Here is a 24,069-nt window from a genome sequence, read left to right on the forward strand (position 1 = left end):
TTAATTTCAAACCCATGAAGCAAGTTCTTCAAAGCTGCTGCTTTATTAATTGGTTAATTCAGTGGAGGAAGCAGGGGAGATTAATTCATCAACTAAATCTTCAAATTCAGAATTGCAACAAAGTACTCTGAAGATGGTTCAACAGAAGCTTGTAGAAGGTTTAGGCTCATCTTCAGGGATGAGGTGACAGCAGGAATGGATTTTTTTAAAAAATTATACATTTGGAAGTTTTTTCACTTGGTTATACTATTAAAAAATTATAATGGCATGATGCAGTACAATTTAATCTTACAGTATTACCATGAATTCATTAAGTTTGCTAAATTTGTGTCCTGTGTATATTAAAAATGATGTCCTCATCTTAGGACATCATGCACTAACGCCAACATACAAAAAAGTAGAACAATTAGGATTTTTAGTAGAGCTATGTAAATCAAGAACAGTCTTATTCTCTTTGCTTCATTTTGTATGGAAAGACTGAAAACTTCGGACAGATTGGAACTTCACATCTACCACAGATGTATCTTGTTTTACTCTTACAGTGTACATCTCTGCAAAATGATTGGCATTAGCACCTGTTGTCTTCTTTGGGAAGTGTCCACTGCCGTCAAAACGTTTCTCATGTGGCACAGAGTGAGTTTTGCATTTCTTTAGTGTTGGTGGTGTCTGACTTGAAGGGTGTCCTCGTTTCTTTGTACCTAGCTGAATTAAACCTTGATATATATCAAAGCGGTTGCCACTCTTGATTTGAATTCCAACAAATCCAATTTTTCTTTTTCTTCCTATTTCCAAATGATCCGTGCATTACAAACAAGTACGTTCAACATATGGTAAAGAATTCTCATATACCATCGTTTTTTTCTGGTATCATTTCGATACAAAGCCACAAGAGAGTCCATAAGTTCCAGTCCACTCCACCCATATGTTTGTTATAAACAGCTATACTGCGCGGTAGTGGAATTTCAACATACTTTTTTCTTTCCAGCTGAATCTCTGACATACACTGACAGGCTCCTTTCCTAAGTAGCTAGATACCACATGTATACTATTGAGTTATCAACCCATCTAGTGACAGTAATGCCATCAGAGGACATGGTAACTGACATATTTCCTCATCCCATCTTCTACAAATCCTTTTCATTTTTCAGTTTCTTGTCAGCACCTTGAAGTCAATTTCTTCTGCATGTATCCACATAATAAATATCATCTTCCTTTAGTTTCTTAATTAGGGGGATGCTTGTGAAGAAGTTCTTGAAGTTCTTATCAGCAAGATCATGACAAAGCCTAAGTACTACATTTTCACTTGCACTGAATGAGTCTGAATTTTGTCTTCCAGGACTGCACCTACATAAAGATCAAAACAATATGCATAGCCTGAAATGCCTGCCCTCACCCACATTTTGAAGCCCCATTTTTTTGGTTTCTTAGGTAAGTATTGTTTGAGTTGTGAACGTCCTTTGAATGGAATCATCATCTCATCATGTACACTCTGAAATTCTTCTGGGCTGACAGCAGCATGGAATGTTTCAGGAAACTTTTGCAGCTCTGATCTTATACGTATTGCTTTGTCTTTATTGTTGGTAGGTATTGTTTTTATTGTCTGAATCAACAAAATGCAAATATCGCCTTATGTCCTCCCATCTGTTCACTGATATAGCATCACATCCATGCACAGTCCAATGTTCAGAAGACATGTGGGTATTTTATGTATGTCATGACAAGTACAATTCCAAGGTAAATGTTGAGTTCAGTCACAGTAAGTGCTAAATTATGTTTGCCTTTACGGCATGCATACAAATTAGTTTGTTTCACAATTTCATCCATCAATTCATTTGGAAACAGCTGTGAAAAATAATCTACAGAACTCTCTCCGTGAATATTTACTTGGTGTTTTCCTCAAAACTGTGGTTCAGTACCAGCAAAGGGATTATTTTTCTCACTAAACCACACTGGTTGTCTCTGCAATGGCATATGATCAACAACAGCTGTATTTTGTACACTAGCTGGACTTTGAACATTGTGAGTCTGACCAACAGGGGGGAAGGACACTGAACATCGCTGTCTTCACTTGAACTCACTCTCTGTAGGATCATTTTGTGGCTGCTGGTATGTAGGATCATCATCTGAATCACTCGGCTCCAAACCATCTTCAAGTTCCCCCAACAGTTTTTCAATCTCCTCTTCGGTAAGTCTCTTGTGGTAATAGGCCTTTTTTAAGCTTGATGAACATGGCTTTTGGTTATCCATCTGTAAAAGAGATGATAATGCCAATTAACACACTAACTATTCATTTATGTTTGCAAAAATAAAATAAATAAATTTATAAAAATATTGTGCAAGAACTTTCTAACCTCAAACTATTTGCTGCATAGATTACCTCACAAACATATTGTCCTAATATCAATTATATATTTGGTTTAATCCTTTATCCAAGTGTAAGCAAACAAAGTTTGTACCTGAAGTATTTTCAGGACTGGGGCAACTCGTGGTGCAGGTGGAGTAAGTTCTGATCACTTGCCTTAGAGAGAGGGAGGGACAGAAACTGTAACTCTTGCTCCAAAAGCCAAATATAGCCTTCACTTTTTCATAAGCAGGATGGTGGTGTTTTACTGGAATGCTATCAGATAACGTCTCGAACATTGTGCATTTAGAACCTAACAGGTTGGCTCTAAATGCATTGTAACATGTGCAAAACTAGAGAAAACCAAGGAGAAGAGATCTCTTTTCCTTGGTTTTCTCTGGTTTTCTTATGATAAAAGCAGACTTATTCTCAAAAGCACAACCTAACCAAAATAAACCCGGCAATAAACAGATGAGTTGTCAGCATATCCGGACATTCCTTCACCCCTTGCAGAAACTTCATTTCTCACAAAAAGACATGATTTTGCTATAGTGCCTAAATGAATTCCATATCTGGATTTCCTACATTAACATTGAGAGGAACCTAACCACCCTCTCAAGATGTTAAAGAATTATTGGATTCAAACTCAGAAGATTTCAGTGACAACGATCTTCTTGAAATTGAATAACATTGTGCATATGAAGACAACGAACAAATGGAATGTGAAGATGAAGTTCCAAAGGAGATAACAATCAAAGAACAGGATGAATATTTCGCAATTTAGAATCACTTAAACAGCAAGTAATGGATATGGATCCAGATGTTAATTGAAAAATGCTTGTTGCCAAGGTCTAGAGTCATTTTGCTTGTTACGTAGAATTTATGCTGATAAGAAAAACTAAAATTGTTCCAATGACTCTTAATAACTTTTTTTGATAAAAAATTGCAGTAACTAATGTAGGTTCAAGCATTTATTTAACATTTACTTTGCATTCATTTTTTATCTTTCCTAAAGGAGTACCACATAAAACAAATTATTAATACAGTAATCGATCATGGGCGAATTGTAATTTTTACCATTGATTATTTGATTTGATTAATGCGATTTTGATATACGCAGCAACATCGAGGGATAAATTAACCGCGTTAATCAAGGAATACCTGTAGGTGCTACCTCTATTCACCGTAAACCTACCTTCACAGGCTGCTACATACAGCAAGATTCAGCACATCATTCATTTCATTCGTGATTAGTGCCTCCACTTGTACTTTGGACAAACAGGATGTTCTGTTGAAAAATGACTGCAGGAACACCAGTCTTATATTAATATCAATAAACCTGAAAAATCTGACTTTGCTCATCATGGAGTGGATGCTGACCACGATATCCTATGATCCCATACTCTCCTTTTACATCGGTGCAGTTACATTTGAGCAGTTATTTAAAGAGAGTGTTGAAGCACTTCTACATTGCCGAAATTTAAATCAGAATAACTCTCGGGGTGCTTAAGGGTCAAAGCTGTATAACTGAGAGGAGACCTCCACATAGCCTATAAAGGAATGCAGAGAACCGAACAGGGCTTCTGACCTAATGTCCAATCCTCACCTTCTCGTGGTGCACCCTGTTGAGTATCTACTTGGATACTGAATGAACGAGGATGGGCTGGCAATTTGGGATTTAGCTGACCAAATTGTATTCTTATTGGTTAAACCAAAATAAAAAATGATGGTACAACATGACAAAATTTCATGCCGGCTGGGGCGTCGCCTGGTTAAACAAGGCCCCCGTTGTTTTTGCCAGGGAACCAGGGCGAACAGCGAAAAGTCAACTACTGGAACAAATCTGAAAATAAACCCCAAACTCAACATCACCAGAGTTAAAGATCGGTACTATCAACGTAAGAAGCCTGAATGGTAAAGAAATGGAGCTAGCTGAGGAATTAGATAAGTACCAGATCGACATAATAGGGGTGACTGAAACAAAAAAGACAAAAACTGGTGTGATCTTTCTGAGCAATAAATACAAAATGTTATATTCAGGCAATGACAATCAAGGAAAAGAAGGAGCAGCCATAGTATTCAACACAAAATACGAGGCTAATCTTCTTGAATGGCAGTCAGTCTCAAGTAGAGTAATGTGGGCAAATATGAGAATGGGGAACTGGACAATGAGACTTATTTGTGCCTATGGTCCCACAGAAGGCACTACTAAGGTAGAAGTGGAGGAATTTTTTGAGGCTTTAGAAAAAGCAACTGACACAATGAAAAAGGAAAAGTTGGTCCTTGTTGGGGATCTAAATAGCAGAGTAGGAAATGATTGTGAGACATACAAAAATATTTTGGGAAAATTTGGAGAAAAGAGCAAAGCTAATAATAATGGCAAATATCTGTTGGATTTCTGCTCAGGACATGGACTGGTTATTACTAACACCATGTTCCAACATAAAAATGTGCACAAATTCACATGGAGAGAAGAGGCTAGGAATAAGAAAAGTCTCATTGACTATGTTATTGTTGATAGCGATGTTTTTTCCCTGGTGCAGGACACCAGAGTGTACAGAGGATTTGAAATTGGAAGTGATTACTATTTAGTCTTGAGCAGGATAAAATTTAATTTCATATTGAACAGAATAACATGTAAGAAAGTTTTAAAGTGAATAAAAGTTGAGCAGCTCTCAGATGTGAACTGTAGACTAAAATACAGAAAGATTATTGAAGAAAAAATGAAAGAGTTTGAGAACAGGAATCAAATCTTGGAGATTCAGTGGCAAACTCTGAAGAAAACATTGATTGATTCTGCCAGAGCGGCATGTGGTGAGGTTGTCTGCAAGGATAGAAAAATCAGAACTCCCTTGTGGACACAGGAAGTTAAAGAGGCAGTGAAGGAAAAGAAGAAAGCATATCAAAAGTTCCTGTCAAATAAGTCAGCTTGTGCTCTTAGAGAATATAGACACAAATGCAAGAATGCTAAACACTGTGTAAAACTAGGTAAACAAAAGTCATGGGAGGACTTTGGCAAGAATATAGAAAAAAAATAACAAGAAGGTGGCAAAATATTCTGGAGGTTGTTGAAGAAGCTTAGGAATGGAGGAAAGAGTGCTGTAAAAGGAGTTAGAGATGATAAAGGTGAAATGAAAACAGGAGAAAAAGATATCCTTGAAGTATGAAGTAATTACTTTGAAAAACTGCTAAATGAAACAAGTAGTGATGACAGCACAGTGGTAAAAAACACTGACCAGCCATGCAGTCAGGAACACATATCCATACTTGAAGTAGAAAACGCCATCAAAGGTTTGAAATGTGGAAAGGCAGCAGGAGTAGATGATATTCGACCAGAAATGCTGAAGTATGGTGGTATAAGAGTCTTACAGTGGCTGCACTGCATAGTTCAGAAAGCCTGGACAGAGGGACGAATTCCCGATGATTGGAGTAGAGCTCTCATAGTACCCATATATAAAAAGGGAAATAAAACTGAATGTGAGAATTACAGAGGTATTTCCCTACTGAGTGTTCCTGGCAAGATCTTTGCAAGTATATTACTATTATTACGGGCAACTCCAGGGAGTCATTAGACTCATCGAGGGAGATACCAAATCATATTCATCACAACTATTCAACATTCATACAGTATCTATCATACCTCGCCTTAAACTCATTCACTGTCACAGCATCCACCACAGACTCAGGGAGCGCATTCCACTCATTCACTACTCTAAAAGTAAAGAACCCAGCTCTAACACCTTTACTAACCACACTTTTGCCCAGTTTCCATGGATGTCCCCTAGTCCTCCCACAACCAGCTCTGTTCTCAAAAATATCTTCTGAATTAATTTTATAGAAACCCTTCAGTAATTTGAATGTCTCAATCATATCTCCCCTCCTCTGCCTATCAACCAATTTTTGCAACCCACAAATCCTCAACCTGTTCTCATATGGTTCATTCCACAGACCTGCTATCATCTTGGTCACTCGCCTCTGGATCCTCTCCACCTCCTCCCCATCAAGAAGAAACCTAGGTGACCAAATCTGGGCACAGTAGTCTAGATGGGGTCTTATCAAGGCTCGATACAGAGGAACAATAACCTGCTTGTCTCTGCTTGTCAACGTATTCTTCAGCAACCAAGTGATTTGATGAGCTGATTTGGCCACTTTTGCAATGTGTCCCCTAAATTTCAATTACTTATCCACCTACACTCCTAAATCTTGTGCCTCATCAATTTCCTGGAGCACAGTTCCATCAATGCAGTAAACTGCCGCCAATCTTTTCACCCCAAAATGCATATCCTTATATTTTGCCACATTAAATTGACATCCATTCTCCTTAACCCAGACTGCCAATATATCCAAATCATCCTGCAAAATTTTGACGTCATCTGCATTCACTATTGCCCTACCCAACTTCGCATCATCTGCAAACAAATGAACCATTCTAGTTCATTTGTTTGATGAACAAAAGTTTGAGAACAAATGAACAAATGAAATGAAATGAGTTGAGCCACTTGTATACTTGAGAAATGGTTGAGAAGAATTGTGGAAGAAAAGCTTGATGAAGAACATGCTGGATTGAGGCCAAATAGAGGCTGTCAGGATCTGATCTTCACTTTACAAAAAGTAATAGTGAAGAAAGCATGGGAATATAACAGAGATCTGTATTTAAGTTTTGTAGATTTGGATAAGGCATATGACAAGGTGCTAAGACAGAAGCTATTCAATACGCTTCAGTTATGTGGTGTCAATGGGGCATTATATCAAGCAATACTTAGTCTCTATTTGAGTTGTAAGTCAGCAGTTAGAATTGAAGGAAGCACAGGAAGATGGTTTAATGTTAAATCTGGTGTGAGACAAGGATGTACATTATCCCCTCTGTTATTCATTATCTATATGGATCACATTATGAAGGAAAGTGGTATTAAACATGATATCAAAATTGGAGATGTTAATGTCAGCTCTTTGCTTTATGCGGATGATGTTATACTTCTAAATAAATCTGTTACAAGTCTGCAAGATTCTCTGACTAAATTGAATAGCTGTTGTAATAGATATGGTATGAAGGTCAGCAATAAAAAGACAAAGACAATGAAAATAGGCAGAATCATTGAAAATGTCAACTGTGTTGTGAATGGAAAACCTGTGGAAGAAGTAAAACATTTCAGCTACTTAGGCACGATTTTTACTGAAGATGGTAAATTAAATATAGAAATGGACAACAGAATCAGCAAAGCTGGTATGGTGGGAAGTCAATTGAATAAATTCATATGGAATAAGAGAGAAATTAGTCGGAACATTAATTATCTGTATAGAAGACAGTGTTCAAACCAGTTTTATCTTGTGGATCTGAGAGCTGGGTCAGAAGTAAAACACTTGACCAAAGACTAGAGACCTCAGATATGAGAGTCCTGAGAAAGATTATAGGCGTGAACAGATGGCATCAATGGCAATATCATATTAAAAACGAGGATATTAGGAAAGAACTTGACATTGTCAGCATCCAGGAATGCGTTAGCAGAGCTAATCTCAGGTGGTATGGTCACTTAAACAGAATGGGCGGGAAAAGATTAGCAAAGCAAGTGTTCTCTGCCAAGTTGGCAGCAAAACGACCCGAAGGAAGACCAAGATATAGGTGGATTGATACGGTACAAAGTACCTTAGACAGTAGAAATATAAGATCTGATAATGTTGGAGTCTTGACAAGTAACAGACTGATTTGGAGGAAAATTGTAGATAGGAAGTTAGTAATGATGTAATTTTTTTTTTGTGTAGTACTATCATATCCTGTACACCTCTTGAGGGTACATGGCAGGAATTTGATGATGATAATGATGAATAACTGTCTCTCTATTGCCAAGATTTAGGAGTCTCATCCTCATAAATGGCAAGCAATAATGTTACCCATTTTAATTATTATTATTTTAAATGTAATACGATGCTGTGTCATTTCATTATGTAATTTCATTTTATTTCAAATCACTTAATTTTAAATTTAGACCTGAATTGTAATCTGGTTTATTCTAACCACCCTCTGGGTGGCATCTGGTACATGACTGAGCTCTCTAAATAGGATTAACATTCTCTGTTGTTTCACTTTGTGATCATGCTGATGCTGATAATAACCAGTTAGTTTCTGGTTGAAATAATTGCAGTAATAAAATTACAATATTCTTGTGAATACATGTGTATAATAAATGTTATGATGGCACAAATTTTATTAAAAATTCATCAAACTGGAATATGAATATGTCATATTAAGTAACATGAAGTTAACCAGGTATTTATACATCTGTATTAAATTGATTGTTTTTAAAATTGTTTTGTTTTAATACAAGGGAAGTAAAATTTAGTCTTCGTTTATTCTTTGATTTTTGACTACTTTTTTTTTTTTTAAAAAAAACTGCTGGACTAATTATGTAGGCTTTATTTAAAATTTATTTCCCCCCTCAATTTTTACTAGAGACACATGTTTGGTCATCGACATCCTTTCAGACAGTATGTTAATGAAATTGTGCAGGGCTTAGTAGATCTTATTGGGTAAGTATTTGTTCAATCTTTCTTTATTGCTAATTTTTCATTTAAATACTATGTGCAGTTAGCCTGTGTTTTACATTTTAATTGTTCATATCTGTTTTATCTGCAAGATGAAATGTTGGAAAGTGAGCACAAATGTCGTCATCATCAAATTACTGACATGTACCCTCAAGGGGTGTACAAGATATGATAGTACTACATGAAAAATTTACATCATTACTAACTTCCTATCTACAATTTTCCTCCAAAACAGTCTGTTACTCGTCAAGATTCCAACATTATCAGATCTTAAATTTCTATCGTCTAAGGCACTTTGTACAGTATCAATCCACCTATATCTTGGTCTTCCTCTGGGTCGTTTTCCTGTCAACCTGGCATAGAACACTTGTTTTGCTAATCTTTCCTCACCCATTCTATTTAAGTGATCATACCACCTGAGATTAGCTCTGCTAACGCATTCCTGGATACTGACAATGTCAAGTTCTTTCCTAATATCCTCGTTTTTAATATGATATTGCCATTGATGCCATCTGTTCACGCCTATGATCTTTCTCAGGACTCTCATATCTGTGGTCTCTAGTCTTTGGTCAAGTGTTTTACTTCTGACCCAGCTCTAAGATCCAGAAGTTAAAACTGGTTTGAACACTGTCTTTTATACAACTAATTTAGTGTTCCGACTAATTTCTCTCTTATTCCATATGAATTTATTCAATTGACTTCCTATCATACCAGCTTTGTTGATTCTGTTGTCTATTTCCATATTTAATTTACCATCTTCCCTAAAAATGGTGTGTAAGTAGCTGAAATGTTTTACTTGTTCCACAGGTTCTCCGTTCACAACGCAGTTGACATTTTCAACGATTCTGCCTAGTTTCATTTCTGCTACATTTCAATTGCCTAATTTCATCTATTACAACAGTTATTCAATTTAGTCAGGGAATCTTGCATACTTGTAGCAGATTTATTTAGAAGTATAACATCATCTGCATAAAGCAAAGAGCTGATATTAATATCTCTAATTTTGATATCGTGTTTAATACCACTTTCCTTCATAATGTGATCCATACAGGTAATGAATAACAGAGGGGATAATGTACATCCTTGTCTCACAACAGATTTAACATTAAACCACATTGAATAACAGAGGGGATAATGTACATTCTTGTCTCACACCAGATTTAACATTAACCCACCTTCCTGTACTTCCTTCAGTTCTAACTGCTGATTTACAACTCAAATAAAGACTAAGTATTGCTTGATATAATGACATTGACACCATATAACTGTAGCATATTGAAAATAGATTCTCTCTTGTCATGTGCCTTTTCCAGATTGACAATACAGATGTTTGTTATATTCCCATGCTTTCTCAACTATTTGTCGTAAAGTGAAGATCTGATCCTGACAGCCTCGATTTAGCCTGAATCCAGCTTGTTCTTCACCAAGCTTTTCTTCCAAAATTCTTCTCAACCGTTTCTCAGTATACTTGCATAAATCTTGCCAGGAACACTTAGTAGGGAAATACCTCTGTAATTCTCACATTCAGTTTTATTTCTCTTTTTATATATGGGTACTATGAGAGTTCTACTCCAATCATCGGGAATTCGTCCCTCTGTCCAGGTTTTCTGAACTATGCAGTGCAGCCATTGTAAAACTTTTATACCACCATACTTCATCATTTCTGATCACAAATGTATCTTAAACAAATTCAGGACTAACTGACATTGTTAATGATGTACCCCAAGTTAAATATCTCAGTTTCAAGATTGTTTTGTAGGATTTTAAAACTCAAATAAAATATAGCATGCTGAATGTTTTCATTACATTTTTGTGTTTATTGTATTTACTCTACATTTAATTGAAGTTGACCTACAAGGCTTTCATTTTAAAAATTTATGGAATTTACAACCGTGTTAAAAAAATGTTTTTATTATCCCGACGTTTCGATCTTCACATCAAGATCATCATCTGGAGCATACATCAATATACAAGACAAGCTAAGTTATATTATTAACTGTAAGTGAAAGAAACAATGATTTGATCACATGTTATTCTACTGGCATGACCTCTAGTGGAAAAAAAAAATTACATCAAGCTAAATTCTATTTACGATGACAGGAATAAACATTCTTTCATGTGGTTTTCTTTCTGAAAGAAATAACATTCTTTCTGAAATTTATGATGACAGGAATAAACAAGAATGTTTATTCCTGTCATCGTAAATAGAATTTAGCTTGATGTAATTTTTTTTTTTTTTTTTTTTTTTCACTAGAGGTCATGCCAGTAGAATAAATATGTGATCAAATCATTGTTTCTTTCGCTTACAGTTAATAATGTAACTCAGCTTGTCTTGTATATTGATGTATGTTCCAGATGATGATGATCTTGATGTGAAGATTGAAACTTCGGGATAATAAAAAAGTTTTTTTAACACGGTTATAAATTCCATAAATTTTTTAAAATGAATGCTGATCACCGTGTAACTCTAAAAGAAAGGATGACCTACAAGGCCTAGTTGTTAACGATGTTTACTTCCAGAGTGAGAAGGTTTTCGGTATAGTAACTGGAAGAACTTAGTTTTTTTGTGTAACTGAGTTTGCAGTTAGTATGCTTTTTACAGACTTGAGCATACATTTTGTCTTTTATTTGTTGTAATGCAAAATAATCAAGAACATCTTTAGGGTGCATGTAGACAATTTAAAGATGCACAGATTTTGTTGGCTTTTCTGAAACTATGTAGACAACTGAAATTTCTTAATAATTTCACTCAAAGTCCAATATTGTTAATGGTTATTTTCTCTGATCTATCAATTCTATTGAATTGTTATACTCAGGTGGGTGCTTATTAGGGCATATGTTACTTTTTCTATTGAATATGTCTCCCAGTTATACCAATTTTGTCAATTGCTCTCATATGCAACATATATTTTAGTGACAAGATAATGCATATAATACATATTAATTTCAACATAACATTTCATTTAACAAAAACATTGAAAATACTTTTGCTTGTTTTAATGCATAAAATGAATTTGTAAATTGAAAATAATTACACACACACATACCGATATAGATGTTATCATCAAATTCTTGACACACTCTCTCTCTTTCTCAAAGCTTGTATACAGGATATTATGATGGTACTGTATGATTAAGTTTACATTTTTACTAGCTTCCTTCCTTCCAGCTTTCTTCCACAATTTTCTTTTGAATTAAGCTGTTATTTGTAAAGACTCCAGTATTGTCAGATCTTACAATTTGGTCTTCTAAAGCAGTGCTTCCCAAACTTATGGATGTAAAGGTCCCTTTGGAAAAATTAAAATATTTCACGGCCCCCATCGAAAAAAAAAAAAAAAATTCAGACATATATTATTATATTTATTGTATTTATATTCAATACAAAACATACACAGTGAATATTGCAAAAATCAAATGCAAATATTACATTTTTAGCATATTATATACATATTTGACATGGTTTTAAAACATTTTAAATTTGTTTTCATTATTTCACGTCCCCCTCTCAACAAAACTAACGGCCCCCAAGATGGCTGCAGCCCACATTTTGGGAAGCGCTGTTCTAAAGCACTTCTAACTATATCAATCCACCTATAATCTTGGATCTTTTTCCCCTGCCATTCTGGTACTTTCGCTAATGTTTCCTCTCCCATTCTGTTAAAGTGATCATACTACCTTAGACTAGCTCTATTCACTCATTTTCAAATGCCAAAACATCATTAAGTTCTTTCTGCCAATGATTTATAGCTCTATTCACTCATTTTCAAATGCCAAAACATCATTAAGTTCTTTCTGCCAATGATTTCATCAGTTTGTTTTACCTTTTCTCAGAACTTTTGTATATATAGTCAACTAATCAACTTTATCGTTTGATTAACTGTTTTTTTCTAAAACAACTTTCAGATGTGCCACAAACTAAAATTGGTTTGAACTAGATATTGCTAGTTTAGTATTTTGGCTAATTTCTCCTCTTATATTCTATTATTATCCATATGTCATTTCCATTTTCACTAAAAATTATTCCTAAATAGGTGCAAAATTTTACTTATTACATAGGTTTTCATTAAGAATGCAGTCAATCTTTTTCATTGCTCCTGCACATTTTCTTAGTTTTTGTCATTTTATTGCTGATTTTCATACCAAACTTATTGTAGCAGTTATTCAGTTAATAAAGAGTTCTGAAAATGCATTATGCATTTATTTAGGATTATAGCATTCTATATAGTTAAGACCTAATTTTAATCAACTGTTAATTTTATATTTGTCAGTGATTTTATTGTCACTTGATATTTGAGTATGATAGTTATTCCTGAATAATATTTAGTACTTTTTGCAATTGATCCTTGGACTCCATAAAGATGCAAATATAATAATAATATTAATAATAATAATAATAATAATAATAATTATTATTATTATTACGTGACTCATTGAGGGAGGACACCTAGTCTACATCTCTTTGTCTCCACCAACTACACCAACACCATCTACTGCCTGCCACCACTAGTATTTCCACAGGCAATCACAAACATCCATGCCCATGGCAGAATTCGAACCCGCAGCCTTTTGGCTGGAGTGCGGATATGCCAACTGCTCAGCCAACCAGGCCAGCAAACCACAAGCATTGTTTAAGATGAAAGCAAGGATTGTACATCAATAACAGCAAACTGAAATACCTAGTAAATTTAATTTTTGAATTGATAATTAAAATTTCTTTGTAAAAGTTGAAATAACATTTTGCGATGGCTCCAGGTCAACTTCTTGGAAGGCAGCTATGCTAACTTCTATACCACCATTGCACAAAAACTAGCTGTCCGATGCAAATGCACATATTGTACCGTCGGTATAACTGGCCCTGAACGAATTAACTCATAAAGTCATGAACTGTCTGTAATGATAAAACACTGAAGACAACAAATTTATTTCTGTAATTTTAATTAAATCACTCTGCATATGTTATGTTTTAAAAAATTATACAATTATTGATCATGTCTTTGTTTCTGCAATTCCATTTAGGTGATTAAGGTTTATCTATAATTTAATTTACTAATAATCAAGTTGAGGCCTTATGTTTTTATTTTTATTTTAGCAATTTTTGGTTTAAATTATATCAAAAAAATTTTTTTTTCTCCCTTTCAGAGCTTTAGAATAATGAATTACCATTCACCACAATTTTATATTTAATGAATTAGTTTTTCACTTTTGTGTTTCTTGCACCTTTTTTCAGGAAATAATTCTTTTTATATTCCAGATCTTTTCATTTTCAAACCACTGATTGTTATCTCGAATGTAATATACATTCGAGTTAATGAACATTCGAATTAATATACAATATATTAATTCAGAAGCCAGAAATGGCTTAAAAAGGTTCTGTGCTCTGTATCAAGATTTCTGGATTATGAAAAAATAAAAAAGACAAAAAAAAAAGATATAATATTAATAAAAAAAAAAAATCCTTACACACCCAAGACACTAATATACTATAGGTTTGTAACCTTTCATGGGTTGGAAATCCCCTTTATATGGTCTGCTTTAGCTCAAGTTTGTTTCATTTTGTTGCCTTCATTTTCTACCTTTACTGCCTTCTAATTCTGATGAATATATCAGAATGTCCTTGCACTGCACTGATGGTGCCAATTGGATGAAATTTGGGATTTCTGTCTTTTTTCTATGGTCTGATTATTGCTTCTGTTCTCCTCATCCAAGCATTTCTCTTATCTGATGACTGTAATTATTCTTACTTTGATGAGTGTCTTTATTTCTCATTCTGCTCAAAATCCCCAATCCTTATCCAAGTCTTGGTTTTCCAACAAATGGCAGTCCAAACTAAAACATTCATTCACTGAAGTAAAACTACATAGTCTCTCACCAAATCATTAAACTTATACTACAGATGTTAAAAACTTTCAAAAAAAAAAGCATTCATCTTACCTCTTGCTGGAATGCATTTGAGCCTTCTCCTTCCTTCCATCCAAGAGTATGGAAGCAAACTTATATCCAGCCTGTTTCTAAAAAGGAAGATAAAAGATAGCCATCAAAATATCGTCTCATTGTTTTCTCCCTCAATACTTTAAAAAGTGATGGTGAAGGTTTCAACAACCACCTTCTTCACTGCCTAGAGCCTTGTCAGTTAGTTAATGATCATCAATATGGATTCTGCCATTCTTGCTCTACAGCAGACCTCCTCTCTAACCTTATCAACCTTTGGACACTGATGGAAAGAATTAGAGAATCTCAAGTAATCATGTAATATTTCCAAGTCATTTGATCAAGTCTGGCATCATGGCCTGTTTTCCATGCTGCCTTCTTATGGTCTCTTTCCTATTCTTTGTTGAGTATATTGCCAGTTTCCTCTGTGGTCATTCATTACCAGTAAGTAAGGTCCAGTCAAACTGGTAGAAGAAAATTTTTTTTTTATTATTATACCTAAAATACCTACATATATGCTTTACTTTTTCCCATAGTTGTCATTGACTTCCAGGAAATTTTAGTATTGTGGCACCAGGTTCTCCATACCCGAGTCAAAATAGTCTACAGCCAGTGAGTTCAATCACTGAGTCATGCTGTTCTTCATCTTCTTCTTCTTCAAAGTGCTGAGATGGGAGCCACTGTTTCATATCCAGGAACATGAGGTACTCACTGGGCGTGAGGTTGAGGTTATAGGGTGGGTGGTTGAAAAGTTCCCACCCAGACAATTTGAGTTGCTGTAAATTTGTGCATTGTCATGCAAAAGCATGATCCCTGATGTCAGCATTTCTCATCTTTTGTTCTGAATAGCTTGTCTGAGTTTCTTCAGCATTTCATAATATGCATCAGCATTAATTGTGGTTCCTTGTTGAAGAAAATTGATGAGCAAGATCCCTTTTCACTCCCAGAAGATAGTGGCCATCATTTTTTTGACCAACAGTGCCTGTTAGAATTTTTTTGCTTTTGGAGATGATGAATGGCACCACTGCATTGATTATTGTTTTAACTTGATGTTTGTGTGTGCGAAATCCATGTTTCATCACCAGTCACGATATGAGACAAAAGTTCATCTCCTTCATTTTCCTAATGCCCCAAAAATTTTTGAGCTGATTACACTCATTGCTCCAAAAATTTTTGAGCTGATTACATTCATTGCTGTTTATGCACATTGGTCAGCATTCTTGGGACCCATCTAGCACACAATTTCTTATACCTCAGCTTTTCTGTCACAATTTCATGAATGACTGTTCGTGAAACTTCCGGGAATTCAACAGAAACTTCCGTAATTGTGAAATGACAATTCTCATGAATTTTCATGTTCACTCTTTCCACCAAATCATCTGTCACTACAATTGGCAGGCTACTGCACTCTTCGTTGTGAATGTTGTTGCACCTTCTTTAAACAAACGACACCATTGCTTAACCTTACTGTCACTCATTATGTTAGGCCTGTAAACTTGACACAGTCACCATAAATTTCTGCAGCACTTTTTTTCTCCCAACAAAAACTGTATCACATCACAAACTTCATAACTGGTGGGATTTTTTTTTTATCACAGCACTCATTATAAATGATTCATTGCTAGCTAATGAGTCACTCTATGCTACCACTCATGCATGATCCCTTTCCCATATCTTATTTGTCAGTAAATTCTGAATGGATTACATTCTGGACATGTCTCATATATTGATGATTCTCCTCATCTTTCTTCCATAATTGATGGTACCCTAAGGATCCAATCTTTCGCCTACAGTCTTTCTCCTGTACATGACTGATCTCTCACTAATGTCTAATCCTGTTTATAGCTTTGCTGATGATAATACCCTCCATTCTTCCTCTTTATCATTCGCAAAACATCATAGTACTCAGATGATTCAAGCTTCAAGATCTTCTGTGGCCAGTGCTTGAAATGCTAATCTTGATCATTCTCAAGTGGGGGTGAAGATAGTTTAGTAAACTTTAATGCTATCAAAACACAATCTTGTTCTACTGCTCTTGCTCACTTTTGTTAATCTTTAATTAGTTGCATGAGGTCTATTTGATCCCAGCCACATTCAAGTTTGATTTCTGACAAAACCAATGATGGATTTTTGTTGTGATTTTGAGTGGCTGAGTTTTTTGTTGCCCCTGCACAGAATCAGTCGCATGCCGGCGCTGTCGGCACAATCAGTTGTGGAGTAAGGAGTGATTTTTGTCATTCTGACCCCATGCTCCTAATTATGTAACAAAAAAAGGTGCAATTAATTAAGTGTTAATGTTCTTTTCACCATCCAACATCATTTTATCCTTTTTCTCTTTTTGGACTGACTTTCACCTTTAACCTTCTTCTTTAGCCTCTTTCCATCCACTGCTGGATATAGGCCACCCCCTTAACTTTCCAGTTCTGTTTATCTTTAGCTAATGTCCATCATCTCATGTCAAACCTTTGTAGATCATCTCTCTCTCTCTCTTTCTCTCCTGTTCTTTGGCAATGTTTCCTTCTCTTGGTATCCACCCAGTGCTTAATTTTGTCCACCTTTAGTCTGGCACTCTACTAATATAGCCAGCCCATCTCCATTTACATGCTTTACAACAGTTCACAATATCTTCTACTCCAGTCATCTCTCTCTAATTCTAGTATTTCTTATTCTATCCCTTTTTGTTATGTGGTGCATTCTTTTCTCCAAGACTCTTTGGACTGCATGCAAGCTGTTTTCCTGTTTTTTAACAACATTTAACTTGTCTTGTCATAAATACATTGTCCATAACCTCCTCAGTCAGCCTCCAAAAAAAGCTTCATATTCTTTTTCATTCTAAACATTACTTCTCTACTATTCAACTTCTAGCACCTTATAAATCCCAGATCCACCCAACCTTAGAATATTGTTCTCACATCTTGGGTGGTGTCCCAGCAATCTTCCTCAGAATGCTTGGTTGATGGTTGGTTGATGGTTTGTTGGCACAAGAACAGCAAAGGTCTGTGCCATGGCAAAGATTACAGCAATACTTAAATAGTCAAAAATAAATGAGTAAATAATCTGTATGTACAAAAATTAAGTTAAGCAGTGCAGTATGTATATATAAATAAAATTACAGTAAAGGTTACAGCAGTACAAGAGATAACTCCGAATGTATGATTATATTCAAAAGAGAGCTTTTCAGTTAATAGATGACCCTTCTGTCATTGATTTCCTCCAGTTGCTTTCTCACAGAATCTGTTTCTGCATCAAGTCTTTTTCTTGTAGTTATTTCACTGAACTGGCTACCACTATTCCTCCTCATCCCTCTAATCTTGTATTAATATGGGCAGCTATGGTCAGCATCTATGTACCATTCAGAATCAAACTCACCATACCAACTTCTTATCTCTTCTTTCATTCCATATATTCTGTTCTTTGGAACAATCTTCCCCTGTATTATTTTCTGCATTGCAACGAAAACATTTCTTCCCAACAAAGAAAGCCATAAATACAAATGGTAGTCCATAATAACCATATTTTTATTTATGCCTCCATTATTTTTTTTTTATTTTATTTCTTATATATATATATATATATATATATATATATATATATATATATATATATATGTATGTATATATATATATATATATGTATGTATGTATGTATTTTTTTTTTTTTTAAAGATTGTGTCATTTATTATATTTTTGCAATTCATAAAGAATTGTATTTCTGGTTTAGATATTTGGAATGTTTAGTCATCATTGAATGTTTGCAATTGGAGCTGCTGTATGATAGCCAAGAAAATGAAATGTAAGTTAAATTTCTGTTTGAAATTTTTGAGTTATAATTTCAGCCATGATTATTAATATTATTAGAATTATAAATAAAAAAAAAGAGTGAGAGAGTTAAGATAGTGAGTCTGTTGCCACAGTATGACAGAGTAGAGTTAAGGAGGAGGGCCATAATAGCAAATGAATCAATGCATAGGTTATGCAGGAGTAGTGTGGAGTGAGTTTGATGGGTGAAAGGACTTATACAAGAAGGATGGTTTGCATCTGAATGGATTTGATGTTCGGAGACTGGAAAAAGTGTTGTTGAATGAAATGAAAGTGGAAAGTCAGGGAAACTAAAACTTTTAGGGAAGGGGGGGTGAGCCGTTGAGTGGACATCAGTGAGACAGTTGAGTGTAAGAATGTGTATAATATGCCTAAGTTAGTACCACTGGTAACAAATCAGAATGGGATAGTTAGTATAAAACATCAGGATAGCAGTGGGTCTAAGGGGCTTTTGCACTTTATGTACACTAATGCCAGGAACATTTGGAACAAGTAGGAGGAATTTTTGACATGGTTAGTTTATCTTGGCCAAAGGTTATTGGCACTTTTATAATATAAGATAATCAAAGTGAGACATGGCTGACAGAAGATGATATAGTTAGTGGGATAGAATGTGGAGGGTATAGTTTGTTCAGGGAGGATAGAGAGAAAAGAATGTGGGTAGGAGTGTTATTGTTGATAGCCGATGAACTGCAACCAAAGAGAGTCAACTGCAGGTCAGTGAAAATAGCATTTTTGAGGCTATCTAGTGTGAGATGGAGGCCAGCAGAAAAAAATATACAGTTGAATGCTGCTACAGACCAGGGGATGGAAAAGATCATGGAGATAGTATACATTAGCAAATAGAACTCGATGAGAGAACAGGTAATTAATATGGGTGGGAACATGATTGGAAGGAGAGGACACATGGGAGGAAGGAAATGGAATTTATGTAGTTACTAAGGGAAAATTACCTGAGACAGCATGCGATGGAATATACTAGGGGTTCAAGAATGCTCGATCTAGTAATTGCATCTGAGAATTTCGTTATAATGAATATGACCATCTTGCCACCAATTGATGAGAGTGATAATATGGTCTTGACCTGGGAAGTGGCTAAATGTGTGGAATTTTCAATTAAGATTGGGTATATGTGGAATTGCAGGGCTGGTAAATATGACAAGCTTAGGAAATTGCTTGGATTGATGCCATGGCATTTAAAACTGCAAGGGCTGGATGTTTATAGTGCATGGGAAGTGATAAAGGAGTGTTTGAGAGAGGTAATGGCAGACTGCATACCTAGAGTCAGCAGAGTAAATCAAGTGGGAGTTAAACGAATGAATATCATCATTAAGCTGGAACTGCAAAAAAAAAGAAACAGTTGTGGAGGCGGAGGGAATTTAAAGAGAAAGGTGACCAGCAGGCACATGAACAGTACAAAGCATAGGCCAGAAAGGTAGCTAGTGTGGTAAGAAAGCAAAAGGATAGTATGAAAGAGAATTAGCAATGCAGGCTAAAGATAATCCCAACAGTTCTTTCAATATGATGCAAGTAAAAGAAAGAATGCTTGTGGCAGAATGATTTTAATGAATACTGATGGTAGGGAGCTAACTGAATGAGATGAAATATTGAATTGCTAAGTGAACACATTGCAAAAGTATATCATCCAGGTGGTGATATCACAGGAACGAGAGGCAAAGGCTTATATGGGAACTGAGGTAAATGAAATGGAGACACATAGCATATTACAGAATCTTAATGTGAATACAGCTTGGGATTGGTTGGTATACTAGCTCAAGTTTTACATGAAGCTGCAAGGAAATTGTCAGTGCCCTTGACCATATTGTTTAATCAAGGTCTCAGTTCTGGGTTAGTCCTGTGAGGTCTTTTTCCTGCTATCTTGGCATCAAATTGCTAACTTTTCCTCTCCTATTCTGTTTAAGTGACCATATCACCGTAGATATGGCGATATGGTCTCTGCTCACATATTTTTGAATGCAAACAATGTCCAAGTTCCTTTCTAATGTTTTCATTTTTAATATGATTCTGCCATTGATGTCATCTGTTCATGCTCCCTAATCCTTCTCAGCACTCTCATGCCTGTGGCCTCTAGTCTTTGGTCAAGTGTTTTATTTCTAACCCAGCTTTCAGATCTATAAGTTAAAATTGGTTTGAACACTGTCTTGTATACAGCTAATTTAGCTGTATACAAGACAGTGTTTTGGCTAATTTCTCTCTTATTCCATATAAATTTTTTTAGATGAATTCCATATTTATCCTCTAGGCTCTGCGAGAATGCAGCTGAAGTTTACTGTGTCACTGCCTATTTTTCATAGTTTTGGTCTTTTTATTGCTGATTGTCATTCCAAAAAGAGTATGATATCTCTGATTTTAATATCAAGTTTAAAGCCACTCTCGTTGATAATGTGATTATTATAGATGATGAAAAAATAGACTGATAAAGCCTTTAGCATATTAATTCTTATCAAGGTTATGCACCTGCTCTTTAACCTCATTCTCATACACCCTCTAACTGTTCATTCAATGTAGTAACACTGTATAGCATGTTACATACACCTGGTTGATATATCTTAGCAAAGTGAGCACTCAATAATTGAACAAGCTCATTAGCTTCTGATCATCTGCAAGTTATTCTTCCACATTTATTCTTTCTTTACTTGCAGCACAATGATAAAATTCTTTTAGATTGCTTTTAACCTCTGCATAGCAATTTCTTTTCATACTTTGATTTAGATGTCTGCACGATATATTCTGGCCTGCACTTTGTATATTTCATAACCCATTTCACTATTATTCTTGCGATATTCTTTTCACATCATCTTATTTTTATGTATCACATGCTTAATAAGGCTGCACACCCATTTCACTCCCACCCTGTTTGTTATTAAACTTTATGGATAATACATTCATATACTCCCCCCCTCCCCATTTGAGCACTTTTTCCAAGATTTCGATTCATTGTTGATATCTTTCCCATTCAATAACTGATACCATGGGATCTGAGATAGTATGCTTCTGAGTTGTTCATAATTTCTAGCTTTATAGTTCAGCATGTTACCTATACTAATTGGAACATCTATATAATTAGCTACTTCCTAGGAAAGTATGGCATGAACTCTGTCACCAACTGGTAGTAAAATAGCCACATTCATAACTGAGATCTCTTCTGATGCAATGATGAAATCTAACACTCTTTGACCTTGAGTTCCTCCTTTTACATGCTGCTTGAGAAACTTGTCTCACAGCAGTTCAATAAATTCTGCTTCATTCTTATCATTAGATTTCTCTTCTGCTCAATGAATATTTGGATATTTAAAGTCACCCATAATGATCACTCGTTTAGTACCCATCAGGGTAATTTAGCAATCCATTTCATCTTCCTCAGCAACTGAACTGTCAGGTCTGTAGCAACATCCCCACTATATATTTCATCATGTTATGCTCTACATCACACCAGATAGCCTCAAACTAACATTGACTGACAACTTAAATATAAATTGTGTATTACTCTGTATAATGTTCCATTAACCCCTTATAATTTTAGTGTTTTGAAAAGCTTTTCCATGGACACCTTGTCATATAAAACTTAAGTACAACATGTACTTAAGTTTTGTCATATACAAAACTTAAGTACATGTTCCCACAATTTCTCAACTATTTCTTTTAAAGTGAAACTCTGATCTTGATAACCTCTGTTTGACCTGAACCCAGCTTGTTCTTCTCCAAGTTTCTCTTCCAGATAAATGTACTTAAGTTTTGTCATATACAAAACTTAAGTACATGTTCCCACAATTTCTCAACTATTTCTCTTAAAGTGAAACTCTGATCTTGATAACCTCTGTTTGACCTGAACCTAGCTTTTTCTTCTCCAAGTTTCTCTTCCAGAATCTTTCTCAACATCTTTTCAAATATACTTGCATAAATCTTATCTAGAGCACTTAATAGAAAAATTCCTCTGTAATTTTTGCATTCAGTTTTATTCTCTCTCTTTTTTTTTTTTTTTTATTTATTTATTTATTTTTTTTTTATAGATGGTAACTATTGGAGCTCTACTCCAATCATCTGGAATTCAACCTTCTGACCAGGCCCTCTGAATTATGGATGTAGTCAATATCATCTACTCTGGCTGCCTTTCTGCATTTCAAGTTTTTGATGGCTTTTTCTAGCTCAAGTATTGATGTTGCATGACTTTTGGAAATTTCTAGTATGGTTCTGTCACTGCTTGGTTTGTTTAACAGTCTTTCAAAGTAATTACTCCAGACATCTTGGATATCCTTATCTTCAGTTTTCATATCACCTTTATCATCCTTGATTTCTTTTACACCACTCTTTCCTCCATTTCTAAGCTTCTTCAATAGCCTCCAGAACATTTTTGTCAGCTTCCTGATATTTATTTTTGATACTCTTACCAAACTCTTCTCATTACTTTTGTTTAGGCACTTTTACACATAACTTAGCTGTCTTACATTTTCCTCTATATTCCTTTTGGGCATCTTCCAACTTACTTGCTAGGAACTTTCAGTATGCTCTCTTCTTGTTCAGGACTGCTTATTTAACATCTTGTGTCCACCATGGTGCTCTTATTTTTCTAATCTTGCTGAAAACTTCACCACATACCTCCCTAGCTGAATCAATCAATATCTTCTTCAGAGGTTGCCACTGAGACTCCAAGGTTTGGTTCTTGTTTTCAAATTGTTTCATTCTTTCTTCAATAATGTTTGTATAGTTGAGTCTACAGTTTACCTGTAAAAGCACTTAATCTTTTTAAAACTTTCTTACATACCATTCTTTTCAATGTGATATCCATATTTATCTTGCTTAGTACTAATTAAACATTATTTCCAATTTGAAATCCTTACACTCTTGTATCCTGAACCAGCATGATAATATCGCATCAACAATGATGTAGTCGATGAATTAATTATCTATATAAATTAATAATTATATATTATAAATTAGCTTTAGAATCTATTAAACATGTATTAGGCCAACCAGGTTTACCGACCTGGTTGGCTGAGTGGCTAGCGTACCTGCTCTCTAACCAGTAGACTGTGGGTTGGAATCTGCCAAGGGCATGGATGTTGTGATTGTCTTTGGGTGGTTGATAAATTTCATCGCCTAGCGTGAGACCACTGCCTTGCTTATTAGAGGTCAGAAATTGTTTGTAAAAGTTCAATGTTTGGTGTCTAAAGCAAGGCTTCTGGACTATCTAAAAAATAAATTAAAAAATACAAAACAAAATATAAAATCGATAAAAAATCCTTAGCCCATCCATGCTACCAATTGTGCTATAGGTTTTCAAATAATCTTTCGTAGGCGGGAACCACATAAACATAAAATAAAATGTTTATTATGTATCTAATAATCTGTATAATCTAATAATTATAGATATATAGATGAATATCTGTATACTCTACCTGTCCCCATCCTTATTTATTCTTG

The 24,069-nt window shown here is 35.0% G+C and overlaps 1 protein-coding gene across 1 annotated transcript in view; it reads left to right on the top strand.

Annotated features, from left to right (window-relative positions):
- Positions 1-24,069, top strand: part of LOC150098437 (nucleoporin NUP188-like) — a 197,558-nt gene that overhangs the window by 118,981 nt on the left and 54,508 nt on the right. Inside the window, exons 12-13 of the mRNA XM_090405211.1 lie at positions 8,790-8,866; positions 18,530-18,601. Coding sequence (XP_090261337.1) covers positions 8,790-8,866; positions 18,530-18,601 — 149 coding nt within the window. The remainder of the gene's footprint in view (positions 1-8,789; positions 8,867-18,529; positions 18,602-24,069) is intronic.

Source organism: Typopeltis vanoorti, chromosome 15 (assembly GCF_054136105.1).
Source record: "Typopeltis vanoorti isolate ZY-2024b chromosome 15, IOZ_Tvanoo_1.0, whole genome shotgun sequence".
Classification (NCBI taxonomy): domain Eukaryota; kingdom Metazoa; phylum Arthropoda; class Arachnida; order Uropygi; family Thelyphonidae; genus Typopeltis; species Typopeltis vanoorti.